This window comes from Neovison vison, chromosome 6 (assembly GCF_020171115.1).
Source record: "Neovison vison isolate M4711 chromosome 6, ASM_NN_V1, whole genome shotgun sequence".
NCBI lineage: Eukaryota > Metazoa > Chordata > Mammalia > Carnivora > Mustelidae > Neogale > Neogale vison.
In genome coordinates, this window is record NC_058096.1 from 7,594,158 (window position 1) to 7,609,404 (window position 15,247).

Consider the following 15,247-nt stretch of genomic DNA (forward strand, 5'->3'; position numbering starts at 1 on the left):
TCTAAGATAACATTATTCACTGTAACGTACATTTAAGTAGCGAATAAGACTGAGCAGAACAAATATTTGAAAAGACAAAGTCTGAGGATATTCATTCAAAACTTGGTGAAAGAGACAATTCACAGACTCCAAACCTCTGCAAACTCCAAAAAAATAAATACAAAGGAAACTACAACAAGGGATGTAAGAGTCAACTTACTGAAGAATTGAACATAAATTAAAATAACATCAAAATCAGCTGTGGGAGAGGGAGACACATTACATATAGATAATGATGCTTAGAAAAACTACTGGCTTCTCTTCAGAAACAACGTAATACAGAAAACAATGTCAGTAACATCTTTAAACAATGTTGTAATTTCTTTTTTCTTTTGCTAAAATGTCAACCTAGTATTCTATATCCATAGAAATTTCCTTATATTCCTTAAGAAGGTAAGTAAAGATATTTTCACAAGATATTTTCACATAAACATCTGTTGACAGAAATCACCACCAAAAGTTATTCACCCTGAAATAAGAAAACTAGAAAAAGTTCTGTTCTGGAGGAACATAAAACCAGCTGGAAGCCAGAAGCTACAGAAAGGAAATCAAGATTTGCACAGGTAAATAGAAAAGATTATCTTATTATCTTAATTCTTTGTGTGTTTTAAAATTTCTTTAAAAGTCATTTTTTACTTAAAGCAGTTGAGCTGTTTGTTGTGAGGGCTGTATCATATGCAGAAGTGATATACAATGAAAGTGCACAGAACGTGGAGGGTTAGGCAAAAGCACGTGGTTAGTTACATGCTTTATCAATTGATATCAGACGAATGCCGAACTGATCAGTTTAAGATGCATATTATACTAAAAATTACACACAGGGATGCCTGGGTGGCTCAGTCAGTTAAGTGTCTGCCTTCAGCTCAGGTCATGATCTCAGGTTCCTAGGATCGAGCCCTGCCTGAGGCTGCTGGCTCAATGGGGAGTCTGCTTCTCCCTCTCCCTCCACTCACACGCTTGCTCCCTTGCTCTCTCTCTCTCTCTCTCTCTCACATAAATAAATAAAATCTTTAAAAAAAAAAGAATAAAAATTACAAAGTAGTAACTACTCAAGAGAGGAGATGAAATAAAAGAACCAAAAAGTATTCCATTAACCCAAAAGAAGGCAGGAAAGAAGGAATGGGGGAAGGAGGTAAGATGAACAGAGTACATATAAGACAACATTTTAAAGCCTGAACTTCAGGGTTTTTAATGAATAATTAAATGAGTTAAAAATTCACCATGAAATAAAGAGATGAGCTGACAGGCTCAAAAGGCATGACAACTTAACACTGCATACAAGAGGCATACTTTATATATAAAAGCATGGGCAGATCTGAAGTTAAAGGGTTGGAAAAATACAGACTATGAGAATGTGAAGAATAAGAAACTTGGTATAGATATAGTAGTATCAGACAAATATAGTAGTATCAGACAAATCAGACTTGAACAAAAATGAAAAATATTACTTGAGATAAAGAGGGACATTTCCTCAAAATGAAAAAGTGAATTTACCACAAAGCCACAACAATAAATGGGTACACATGACTAAGAGAGCTTAAAAACACATAAAGCAACTAAAAGGAGATTAAGACAAATCCAGAATTAGGAGCACCTGGGTGGCTCAGTTGTTAAGCATCTGCCTTCAGCTCAGGTCGCAATCCCAGCGTCCTGGAATCGAGCCCTGCACTGAGCTCCCTGGTTGGCAGGAAGCCTGCTTCTCCCTCCCACTAATAGTGTTTCCTCTCTTGCTATGTCTCTCTCTGTCAAATAAACAAATAGTACCCCCCCAAAAAGACAACTCCTAAATCATCACTAAAAGTTAACATTCCTCTCTGTCATTGGGAGAACAAACATCCACAGATACACATACACACAAAGTAAGGATATAAAAGATAGGAAAAAAAAAACAAAAAACAACCCAACCTATGCTGACATTTGTAGACCACTATACCAAATAAATATATAAAATACAATTCCTTGCAAATATAGACAGAACATTCACCAAGAGAGATTACCTGCTGTATCATAAAACAACTCTGAATCAACTTCAAAGGAGTGAAATCATGTTTTCTGACCATGATGCTACTGAACTAGAAATCAGTTAATAATAAGATGTTTAGAAAATCCTCAAATATTTTGAAATTATGTATCAACATTCCAAATAACAATGGGTCAATAAAGAAATCACAAGGGAAATTAGATATGTTTCAAAATCAATGAGAGTTAAAACATATGACAAGTCACTGCATGCAGCTAAAGCAGTAATCGGAGGGAAATTCATGCCTTTAAATACTGTTAAGAAAAAAGTTTTAAATAAATGATCTAAGCTTCTCCTTCAGAAACTAGAAAACGCTAAATTTAACCTAAAGGAAGGAGAAGAAAAAGAAATAATAATAAAAAAAATCAATGAAATAGAAATAAGACTAAACAACAGTAAGAACAAAACAAAAAACTCACTGTTTGAAAAGATAAGTAAATCTGACAAACCGCTAGAAAGAATAACAGGGAAAAAAGGGAGAAAACAGAAATGACCGACATTAGGAACAAAAGAGACACTATCACTACAGATCCTCAAGAAATTACAAAGATAATAATGAGATATTACGGGTAATTTTCTGCTAACAAAGCCAACAGCTTAGATAAGGAAAAGTTTCTTGAAATACATACCTACCAAAATTGACTCAAAAAGAAAATCTGAATAGCCATATATTTATAAAAAATATGAATTATAATTAATAACCCTCTAACAAAGAACATCCCCAGTTCCTGATAGCTTCATTAATGAACTCTATTAATTAAAACATTTTCAAAAGAATGCCAATCTTATACAAATTCTTTCACAAAAATCAAGAATACTTCCCAATAGTTTTATGAGACCAGCGTAATCATGAGATCAACATCTAATGAAGGTATTATATAAAATTTTAGACAAAAATCCATTTAATGACAAACTTCCTCCCAATATAGACAAACTGAACCCAGCAATACTTAAGACAGTATATCAAGGCCAAGTGTGGTTTATCTTAGGTTGAGCTTAATATTCTAAAAGTTAATTAATGTATTTTACCACATAATAGGAGAAAAACCATATGATCATCTCTATAGATGCAGAAAAGATGTGACAACATTCAAAACCCACTAATGATTTAGAAAAACAAACAAGCAAAACACTTATCTAAAAACAAAGGAAACTACTCCTTCAACCTGATAGAGGGCTGCAAGAAATATACAATCCGTACCATACTTAAAAATACTGGATAAATGTATGCTTTTCCCACAAGACTGGGAACATGGGAAGATGTCTGCTTTCACCATAACTATTCAACATACGGAAGTTCCAGTCAGTATAATAAAATAAAAAATAAATAAAGGCATACAGAGTCAAAGAACAAGACTCCTCATTTGCAGAGGACATGATTAAGCAGAAACTCCTATAGAATCTAAAAACAAACAAAAAACTAGAATAGGTAAATTCAGCAAGGTTTTAGGACATAGAGTCAACATAGAAAACTCAGTTCTAGTTCCACATATTTGCTCCAAGGAACTAGAAGACAATACTTTAAAAAGGACACTTAAAATTGCATCCAAAAAATTAAAAATTAAAATACAAAATATGCCTGCGATTGTTGCACAAAACACTACAAAATGCTGCTGAGACAAATTAATGACTAAATAAATAAGGAAATGTTCACAGACTGGAAGACTCGATGCTGTTAGAATGTCCATCTTGTTGGATGAACTCAAATGCAATCCAAATAGAAATTCCAGCAAGATTTTTTGCATACAAATTTAGAAGCAGATTCTTAAATTTATATGTAAATAAAAAGGACCTAGAGAATAGGAAAAAAAAAATTCTTGTGACAGAAGACAAGACCTGGTGGCTTTATGCTACTTGAATTTGAGACTTACCACACAGCTACAGTAACTGGCACCACGGTACTGGTTCAAGGACTCATCAACCAAAGCAACAGAACAGGGTGCAAATACAGACCCACACATAAAAGATGAATTTTTTGGACAAAAGCTCCCAGATCAACAGGGAAAGGCAACGATTCAACAAATGATGCTGCAATGCTTAGGTAAGGACCTGGGGATGTGAACGTCAACTTCTATACCTCATTCCACATTCAAAACTTAATTCCAGATGAACCACAGAACAAAACCATAAAAATTCGGATCAAAAAAGTCTTTTATAAAAGAAAGCACAGAAGACCCTCTGTGCTGGGATGACAGCAAAGATGTCTTAAGATACAAAAACTGCTACTATTCATAAAAACCAGTTGACAAATTTGATTTCATTGATATTAAAAATTTTCCACCCATCAAAAGATACTACCAAGAAAAGAAATAGATAAACCAGTCTGGAAAAAAAATAGTGACACATAACGTGACCAAGGACTTAGATCCATTATATGTGTTAACAAACAAAAAACCCTCCTACAACTCAATAATTAAAGAACTCAATAATAAATGAGTAAAAGACTGGAAAGATGGTTGCAAAAACACCCAACAACAACTATGAATGGTTACTAAGCACATACTATTAGCCATGGAGAAATGCAAATGAAACCACTATAGAGACCAGTCAGAATGGCTGATTTCAAGAAAAACCAATCATACCAAATGGCGAGGATGTCATGCAACTGGAACCCTCCTCATCTACTATAGGAACGTAAAATGATAAAAATCTGGAGAACTGTATTTTCTCGTGAAGGTGAACACACATATACCCTATGACCTGCCAATTCTACCTCTAGTGATCCCAGGGAAATGAGAACACACATGTACAAAAGACTTAGACAAGAATGTTTCCGTACCCTTATGTATAATAGGTCAAAATCAAAAACAACCCAAACGTCCACTGACAGGTAAATATAGATAAATTACAGTATTTTTACTCAATAGAATACTACAAAGTGATAAAATAACTTTTGAAACACACAACAATATGGATGAATTTCCAAAAAGTGTTTGTTAAGTGAAGGAAACAAAATAATAAATACTATAGGATTACATTTATACGAATTTTGCCTGTAAGTAGGCAAAATCAGCCTATGATGATAATAATCAGAAAGTAGAGTGGGGTGGGATGACAAAAGGGTCAAAACAGAACTTTTAGGGTGGTGGAGATATTCTGTATCTTGTTTTAGGCAGGGTTACATTGCTGTACATAAGGTTAAAACAAAATGAACACATAAGGTATGCATATGTTGTTGTACAAAAACCTCTAATAAAACAGATCTTAATTCTTCATCCACTTTCCCCACCAAAAAAATATACATATAGTAGATACAGAGTTCATCACCAGGAAACTAAAATGGGCTCTTGAAACATAAATGAAAAATTAAAAGAAAGAATAAAATCACTGAGAAAATAAAAGCACAAAGAAACCCAATGATAGCACATGTACTCAATTTATACTTATGGTTAAATTCCGTAGTATATCCTTTATAATGTAATCATTCGGTCCTGGATTTGATTTGGGGGGGGTCATTGCAAAATTCAAAAAGTTACTTTCTACTTTAAAAATTAAGTCAGCCGTTGATCACAGCTAAGGGAAATCTCATAAAACCTATAGTTAATATGTATTAAATATAGGTCAAGATACTTACTTTCAGTTTTAAAAAGGGAAAAGATCCATCTATTCTTTTCTGAAATGCCCCCCCCCTTAATTTTTTAAAATAGTAAGTATAGCTCAATTTGGGAGAAATGATAGGTTACAGCCCATAGTGGCTTAACTGTGGTTTTAGAACACAGAGATATGAATGCGATGGGATGAGTGTTTTATTTAGAAAAAAGAAAAAACTGGCAGAAGAAAGTAGTAGCCTGTATTGAGAGACTAAAAAACATAAAGGAGGTTTCATATCCTCGTGCTAATTCAAATCAACTGTTAGGAGCTACTTCGAATGCTGGGGAAACTAAGAAGGGTTCCCAGGGCTGTGTTTTGGTTCAAGGGGAAAGGGGCCAGGCCTGATAAGCTAGTGATGTGGATAAAAGCAAAAGGATTCAGGAGACCTGCAGAGTATTTTCCACCTCTTTCTTAAGGGGAGCAGGCACAATCTGGCTGCCAGATATTACACGGCCTCGAACTTGAGAGAATCAGGCAGGATGCAGTAAGTTACAAATCAGCTGTGAAAGATACAATCACGGATACAATTTTAAACATTCTAAAGAAAATCTTCCAATATTAAAAGTTGAGACTCCACAGCTATGTGAAGGTGAATTAAAGCAAATAACCATCATCTTCAGTTCCCAGGAAATGACACCTGGTGGCAGCATCGCTAAAATCCAAGGGCAAAATAAAAAATGGAGCAAAAATAAATCCCCCAAGTGTAAAAATGCAAAACGATCATCCCAAGGTGTCTGGTATGTACATATCCCATACAACCAGATAGTTATATAGTACATTCATTTTATACTACCAACAAGCTAGAGTACAAAACAGGATTATTTTTAAGAAGTTAAATCAAGATGCAAAGTTACCATCACGTACTCTGTTAAATGGACACCGTTTAGGTATCTGAAAAAAAGTTCTCAGCTAAAAGAAAATTACTAAAACACACCTAATGATTTGAAAACCTCACGCTGAGGATTTTGGAGATGTGACATCCCTGCCATCCATGCCACTAAGCTAAGAACCTGCACTGAAATCGATCCAAGGACTCTAGTCAGTTCATATTCTTGTCACAAACTGCCTAGTCAAAAATCTTTTTCTCCTATCTGAAATTTGAATAATAAAAAAAAAAAGAGTGATGTACTGCAATTATGACCTCTGTGGCTCGCAGATGAAGTACTGTTAGCTGTGACTTCATTACAGACCCACACTGTAAGGGAAAAAAGGTCAAACTTCCTGATTCTACTGCTGTAACGAGGCCCAGTGGTTTGATCGGCTGTCTCACAAAGCAGACACAGAGTTTGCAAAATGAAGTCTTAACTCTAACCGGGAAACAAACACTGGTCCATACAGACAGCTCAGGTCAAACTATACCCAACTTTTAAAGAAATACACACTAAGTTATTAATGAAACTGTTAACTAAAACACGGATGTCAAGTAAACATAAAATGATCTACAGAAAGACCACTCCAGTAAAATAAATAACAAAGGCTAAAAAAAAAAATCCCTATTTTACCCGTTTTCCATCTTTGGTCTTCTTTAAGTTCCAAGTGCCATCTGGCAACTTCTCAAAGAACTTTCTTGCTTTTGGTGCTTGGTCAAGAATATGAGCAGGTGGAATATTCAGAACTTCCACTATTTTATTCATCTGATCTACCTGTATTAAAAATAGAAATAAAAAGCCTGTAACTTCTACTGTAGTACATCCTACTTCGGCTCATCAATTCATCCATTCGTTCATAAATTATAAATAAATAGAGCATCTCCTGTGTGCCACACACACCTCCAAGCACTGAGCACAGAATCATGAACAAAACACACGAAGTCCCTCCCATCCGGCAGTCCCCTCATTCCTCAACAGAACAGGGCGGATAATTCAACAAACACATAAAATCAAATAACCATCAAAAAGGAAAAATTCCAAAGGCTTCATCAAGCGTGGACCGAATAAAGTGTTCTTTTTAAAGTACAGATTCCGTCACTCAAATACCAAGTGTCTACCACATGCTAGAAACCACACTCAGCAGAACATAGCAATAAACAGAACAGACAAAAATCTCTGCCAAAAAGTTTATATTACAGGGGAAGAAATCACTACTAGACAAATATATAATTAACTATATTATGTCGATGCCAAATAAGAACTACGGAGAAAATTAAAGGGATGGAGAGTGACAAGGGACACTGCAACAGGTACTAGAGGATTACAGAGAAGATGTAGGGAGAGCAAAGACCTAAGGCAGCGAGGGAAGGAGCCCTGGTGCTCCCTGGAGACAGGGACTTTAAGGCACAGGCAAGAACTAATGCAAAGGCCTTTGGTATGGGCCCACAGTATGGGCCTATGTCTACTGTTTCAGAGGGACCACAGAGCAAAGCTTTGTGCTGGGATTGAGAGAGGGAGGGGAGGCAAGGTCGCAAAAAGAAAGCAGGAGTCAAAGGGAGTAGGGGATTTTCGAGCCACTCAAAGGACTTGGCTTTTACAATGACTGAAATGGAAGCCACTTAAGTTTCAGGGGATTTAACAGAATATAGTTAATTATATTTTATCATATTTTAATTATAATTAATACAATAGAATTTAATTTCATACTGTTTAAGCCCATGAAAAAGATACTACTTTACGGGGTAATATTACTGATAACAAAACAAATCCAATCACACACTATGCGAGTCACTGCCCAGGAGTGGCTCACTAGCTATAGTTTAAGTGAATTAACAAGACGGAGGGGACAGGTTTCTGACACCATACTAACAGCTGTATAACCCAGTGTAAGTTAAGTCATTAAATTTTGTTGGCCTTTTTTTTCTTATTTATAAATGCAATGGACTGATTAAGATCTGTAATGGTTAACTTTCCTTTTTAAAAAACGAAAAACCCTGTAATGTTTTAAACCAATGAAAAGTCCAATTTCTCTGACTGCCGGAGAGCATGGCCTCTCCCATGCCCTCTTAGGCACTGCCTCTGACCTCCAAACACCTTCTGAGAACAGACTGAAAACCCATGAATTAGAAGAATTACGTATCATCTGTAGTTGTTAAATTCTATAATCCTAATTCACCCTCCATTATTCAGATCAAACACCCCACAGCAAGGCCACTGGTCATCACTTCTTAAATTCCAAATCATACTTTCAAAATTTACAGCAATGTTTACATTGTTCTTAGGGTGGCCCTCGTGCCTTTTTATCATCATTTGTTACATTATACATAAAATCTGTAAAAAATTTAAACCAGAATGCTTAACCTTTATTAACTCACTATTCTTCTCAGTAGCAAATTGAAAGATCTCATTTCCCACCCCAACATCCTAAACTCACCATTATGATAACTGAAAAAACTTTAAAAATGGATAAATTCAAAAGTGTCCCAACATTTGAATATTTAAATCAATAGGCATCTTTTCCTAAAAACAATTTTCAGGTTACACTGTCATAGATTAAAAACAAAAAGAAAATTATGAAAACAGAAACAGTATCTTGAAAGCAATCCATCATATACCTCATTGGCTCCACTGAACAGAGGTTCTCCAGTGTGCATTTCAACCAAAATACACCCAAGGGACCACATGTCAATAGCAAGGTCGTAAGGCATTCCCAGTAGCACCTCTGGAGACCGATAAAAGCGACTCTGAATATACTGGTATATCTGAAATATATTTCAATATCGTATTAATTCCAACATAAGTTTTGTTTAATTATGCTCCACACTGAATTAAGTACATTTAACTAAATTAACAGAAAAAAAAAATAATCGGCTAACTCCTAAATTTGGGTTCCATTTACCCATTTCAACCTTCTACTACAAGTATTATCTAAACAACTAAACATTTCAAGAGTGGTTACTCTGATTGTGAAATGCAAAACACAATACAAGTCCTTCCATTTAGTCCAATCCTAACTGGTAATCAAGATCCACACCCTAAAACAAATAATTATGCCTTATCAGAAAAAAGACATTATTGAGAATAGTTTGTTACTCTAATTATTCTTTCCTGCTATGGCTGGCACTTGGTTTACCATTAATGGAAGGACTACATTGTATTTAAATTAACCTTAACAATGTACTTCAGCATTAAATCAAACAAACTCTGTACAACGTCAAGGACAATTCAGGTCTGCACACTGTAGTAGTCTCACAGATACATGCGAGAAGGGCTGCTAGTAAAATCCAACTGCGGGTCGCTTCTGACCAATCACTTCTGCCCTGCCCTCTTCCACCTCAGTCTAAGACTTCCTAGGAAAAGAAAATCTTGAAACGGATAATTTTCAACAAAGTAATTGGAGAAGGTCTTAAGAAACCGATTCATCTTCACTTAGCCATTGTAAATTTGTACCTAGCAATATCATGAAAGCAAAGAAAGTTTTATTTAAAAAGAGATAGAAAGAAACAAAATCCTCCTAACGAAAACTTCCTCACTTAACACTCTCGACTAGGCGGCCAGCAGCTCAGTGTGCTGCTTTCTCCCGAATGTTTCTGTGGCTCCCACCAGAAACTCCAGCCAAATCTCCAAGAATAACCTGATGCCCCCATAAGCAGTTCAACCCAACTTTAATGCCTTGTCAGAGTAAAGAAACTGAAATTCAAAGGGACGGAGAAGAAGTATTACATTTTCAAGTTTTCACAAGCCAACAGTACTGGTAAGACCCAGACTCCCTACTAGTAAGAGAGTCTCATTCCCCGGCTTATGCAAGAAGTTTGTCAGTCACCTATACATTTTGGTTAAAAGCAGTGGTTGGGTCATCTACAATGAGTGCATCAAAATCCCCCTGCCACCTTCGGAGACTGAGACTAGGGTAGGGTCACTGCATGTGTATTTTAGAAAGGATCTCTCACTCTATCTGATACACTGAACACAGTTTAAAACCTCACTGAGCTAAAGGGATAGTTGTCTCAGTTTGGTTGGAGAGACATAGTAGTGTTTGATATTAGTATGGAACATATGATTTTGTTTAAATAGGGGGGAAATTATTCCAAATCTAAATCTATTCAAATGACTCTCAAATGGGCATGTATTTTCCGTTCGCAATATACTTTATCCCACATTAACAACTATGAACAGCTCCTGATTTTCAGAGGCATCTGAAACTGCAAATTTTGCTTCCTACTCCTTCAGTTTATTTCAGTGATCTACACCACCACTACCATGAGAGAGCTGCAGAAAAGAACAAGCCTGATAATCCTGTTAGCTGACTATAAATCTTCACGACTGAATTAACCAGCCATATCTAAAACACGAAAAAAGGGTGCATAGGGCAAGAACTCTCACTCACTTGGAAAAATAAAAACTGGAAAGCCAGTATGAAATACTATCTGAATGTTAGTTGTGGTTTTTCTTTTTCTCCCCCCAAGAAATGCAGCTTCAGTAATTACAAGTAAATAGGAACAGTGTTTAAAGTGAGTACAATATTATCAAATGATTTTAATTTCTTTCAAGAAAAAAGAAACCTATCACTTCTACATTATATGTGAAACACACTGTTAAGAGAAGCTTTCGTAACACTAGAAAGAATAGTGGGAAAAATCTTTCTTAAATCCGCTAAATCTCAATCTGTATTATTGCTACAGACAGGTCTGTTTTTAGCAGTCTGAGGAAAACCAGTGTGGACACGTGTCAGAATTTACAGAGGGAGAAAAAGATTTAAACTTATTTATCAAAAACAAGTATGTCTAACCAACTGTGCAATTTCTATACTATATCACCGTGTATAATGCAAAACTACCTGTATATTTTTAAACCCGTCAGTTTTTGAAGAAAATCATTTATCTTGATCTATCTTTGGAGAAAAATTTCACAGCAAGGATTCAATATTCGAGTATTGGAATATCCCCAAATTCATACTAAAACCTCTACTTGCGAAATATAGTTACAAACCACCTTAGGCATATATATAATTTTTAAAAATCTACTTTTAAAAAAGCCCAATACCTTCTAATCCAGAATCTTATATTTGCACTTGAAGAGATATGTCCCCAAAACATGTTTCAACACAATGTGATTAGAGTGCTGTATTTTAAGGGTAACTATCCTATAATTACCTCCAAACTGTAAACACATTAATAACATTTCAAGTATCTACCGACACTATTTTACCTAATTCTATTTTAATTCAAAAGTCCTGAAATATACTTACCCTCTGCCCCAACTGACAAGAACTGCCAAAGTCAACGATCTTGATTGCACTGCGTTTGGGGTTACAAAGAAGGATATTCTCAGGTTTTAGGTCACAGTGAATGATACTAAGTTCTGGAGTCGCAAGGAAAAGCAGTGCAGTGCACATCTGCTGTGCAAACTTTCGTGTTAGGTTCAAAGAGACACCTCGAAAATTGGTGTTCCTCAACAAGTCATAGAGGTTGTACGACAGCATTTCAAAAACTAAACAGAGATGGTTTCGAAACATAAAGTGGCGTTTCAAATGCACTGAAAGACAAAGAAAGTTTCATTTTAAATTATACATACCAATAAAATGAGAATAATGTATGCATGAACTCTCAAACAATCTACAACATTTCAATGTCAAATGCAGAGTGAAAATCAAGTTAAAATTTGGAGATCAGCATTCTGCAGTAACAGCACATTCTATAATCAGTCGGGAATATCTAAATTGTTCATCTGCTGAATTAAACAGGTGTGGTGTCTGCCAATAAACAATATAATGTAAGAAGTACCACCAAAAGACTTTGCTTAAAAAAAAAAAAAAATGAAGTCAGGTCTGAAAACAAGTAGCAAAGTGACAAACAGTACTGAGAACACTTCAGGAACTTTCTGCTCACTTCGACGAGAAAGCATGTTTTACTTCCTCAGAGCCCAACCTCACAACTTCACCTAAGCTCCACCCACTGGGATCTCCACGTTGGGACAATGCGGGACTTGGCAGCTCTCTCTGGGAAGGTTTTCAGGCTCTGATACATATCCACATTCTGCTCTGCTGAGCCTGAGATCTCCCTAGTAATTTCCTGCAACAACTGTCAAAGGAAGACGCGGATCTTTTTTCTTTTAGGAAAACAAAACAAGTATTTGAAAAGCATGCTTTATAAGATATTAAAAGAGTTCATAATCAAGTCATTTGATTGTGTTCACCAAACTGGTAAATGGTATATCTTGTACACAACTGAAGGTTTGGGAAAACTTGAAAATAAAGCTCAATCAAAAGAAGAAATTACAAGTAGGCTTCTGAATGAGAAAAGAGTATAGAGGCCATTACATACTATCACTGCTGACCCTCTAAAAAGGCCTAATACTCACTAAATCGCTTCAAGGACTGTGCTTTTAGTACTAATACTGCCCATCAGATGAGGTCATTCACTGAAGTGCTGCCCTTCACTGTAAAACTCTCCTATACACCAAACTGAACACTCGTAACTCAACTGGAATGACATAAAACCACCCATCGGTCAAGGTTACCTTCATTTTGGTCTTTTAGTTTCATAAAAACAGAGGCTCCTCTACAGATCTATCTGGAGTAACCATGGTGGTATTCAAGGTCTGGTCCCTGAGAATGGGAGTTACACTGTGTTGTCCTGCACCGCCTCCTGGGGAGCAGTGCACATCAACACTGTTTTTACATCATCCTGACACACACGATCCAAAGTTAGGATAAAGAACATTACAAATACTTCGTAGCTCTATCAGAGCCTACAGTACAACTCAACACTCTACCAATAAAAGGAATCCTTAAAGGTTACTGAAGAATGCTTAATATCTGCTCTTAATCACCGAAGTTCATAGGTTTCATACTAAAAACAGAGCTCCACATGCAATAGAGACACCCTACAGACTTGATCAAAGTTTTAATTTGATTAAGCAATAGCCACAAAAAAGAATGCAAAAAAGTAAATGATGCCACAATTCCAGTTTAATTATGAAAGTTCCTTTAAGAAGCTCTGTGATTAGAAAGTTCCTCCAATGGGGATGCCTAGCTGGCACAGTCAGTAAGCATATGACTCTTGATCTCGGGGTCATGAGTTCAAGCCCCACACTGGGCATGAAGTCTACTTCAAAAAAGAAAAGAAAGTTCTTCCAGTGGAAGATCAAGCCACTTGGTTCCATGTGACTTCCCAATTCATTATTCCTTTACTGAGTATCTACAATGTACTGAGCACTAAAGACGTTGTCAAATCTCCAACACAAGTATATTTATGTGTCTTTTAAAACTGAACTTTGGGGATAATGGAGGGTCAGCAAAACTTTGTTCTAGACCCAAACTGAATTTTCTTTTGACTAGATCATGACAGGTACCAAATAATCCAGGTGAGAAATTATGCTACATAGTCAAGTAGTAGTTTTTTGGTTTTTTTTTTTAAGTTTCAAAGACTTAAGATTATAAAACTCATCAGAATAAATTATAGTTATCTATCATACTAAACAAAAGTTATTTATATCAGAAAAGAGCAATATGACTTTGAGACATCTTAAATTTAAGTATCAAATCTACCTGCAGCACTAGGTCTAAATCTAAAGGCTTTATTTGCCTTCCAATAGAGAACCTCAGTTCCTTGAGACACTGTGCATTCACCACCTCCCTAAATAAGAACTTAAAAAAAATTTTCATCTAAAAAACATCAATCATGATTAATGCAACTTTCATAATCATTTTAAAGTTTGCTAAAAAACAAACTTTATTTTATTAAAATTTATTAAATTTTTTAATCTACTAAAAAAAGTTTATTAAAAACAAAAATGACAAGCATTATTGTATATAACCAAGTGGCTAGCATTTATTGAATACTTACTATATACTTGCCATATTTTCTTTCAACAAGGCAGAATTAAAATGTTACAGTAATGCTACCAACATATTCTCTACTTAAGCAAACACTCAAAATACAACATACAAAAATGAGGAGGAAGAAGTGGGGAGGCATGTCCACAGATTACTTTGTAAGTCAAGTATCTTTCGAATGTCCTTCATGTGCTTCTATGTCCCTTAAATGGAAATACACTCAAACTTACACTAAGTTATAACTGACACTGAACAAGAAGTGTTCAGTGAATACGAACAGCTTTTAAATACAGATGTAATTATAATGGATCATATCAGATATCTACAGAGAGGAAACTAAGAAAGAAAAATTAATAGTATAAAAGCTCATTTTCTTGCAATACTGGGGAATGAAGGGTGTTCATAAATGAAATCTGATCTTGGTATATGAACCTTACATTTTTCTTTTTAAAGTTTATTTATTTACTTGTCAGAGAGAGAGAGAGAGAGAGAGGCAGAGAGGAAGACAGAGGCTGAGAGAGAAGCAGGCTCCCCGCTGAGCAAGGAGCCTAATGTGGGACTCGATCCCAGAACCCTGAGATCATGAACTGAGCCGAAGGCAGAGGTTTAACCAACGGAGCCACCCAGGCGTCCCAGAACTTACATTTTTAAACATGCATTTTTTTTCTTTTCTGTTTCCACCATTTTGGACAAACTAAAAAACCATAATGCCCTACTTACTCATAAAAAGGTATTTTATTACATAAAATTTAACCTCATGTTTATCAGGTAAAGCCAACATTTCTGAACAGGGTTGCTATGTATACATGCCTACAGGGAACTTCCATAGTTACTTGATCCAAAGGTCTCAATCCTAAAATTAATGCCATCTTATATTTATACTTGACAGCA

General features: G+C 35.6%; 1 protein-coding gene across 5 annotated transcripts in view; it reads right to left on the bottom strand.

Annotated features, from left to right (window-relative positions):
* DYRK1A (dual specificity tyrosine phosphorylation regulated kinase 1A) overlaps positions 1-15,247 on the bottom strand; it is a 145,220-nt gene that overhangs the window by 11,354 nt on the left and 118,619 nt on the right. For all 5 annotated transcript variants that reach the window (XM_044250925.1, XM_044250929.1, XM_044250924.1 and 2 more), the window contains 3 exons: positions 11,768-12,054; positions 9,135-9,281; positions 7,153-7,293 (listed from right to left, as the gene is read on the bottom strand). In XM_044250925.1, coding sequence (XP_044106860.1) covers positions 7,153-7,293; positions 9,135-9,281; positions 11,768-12,054 — 575 coding nt within the window. The remainder of the gene's footprint in view (positions 1-7,152; positions 7,294-9,134; positions 9,282-11,767; positions 12,055-15,247) is intronic.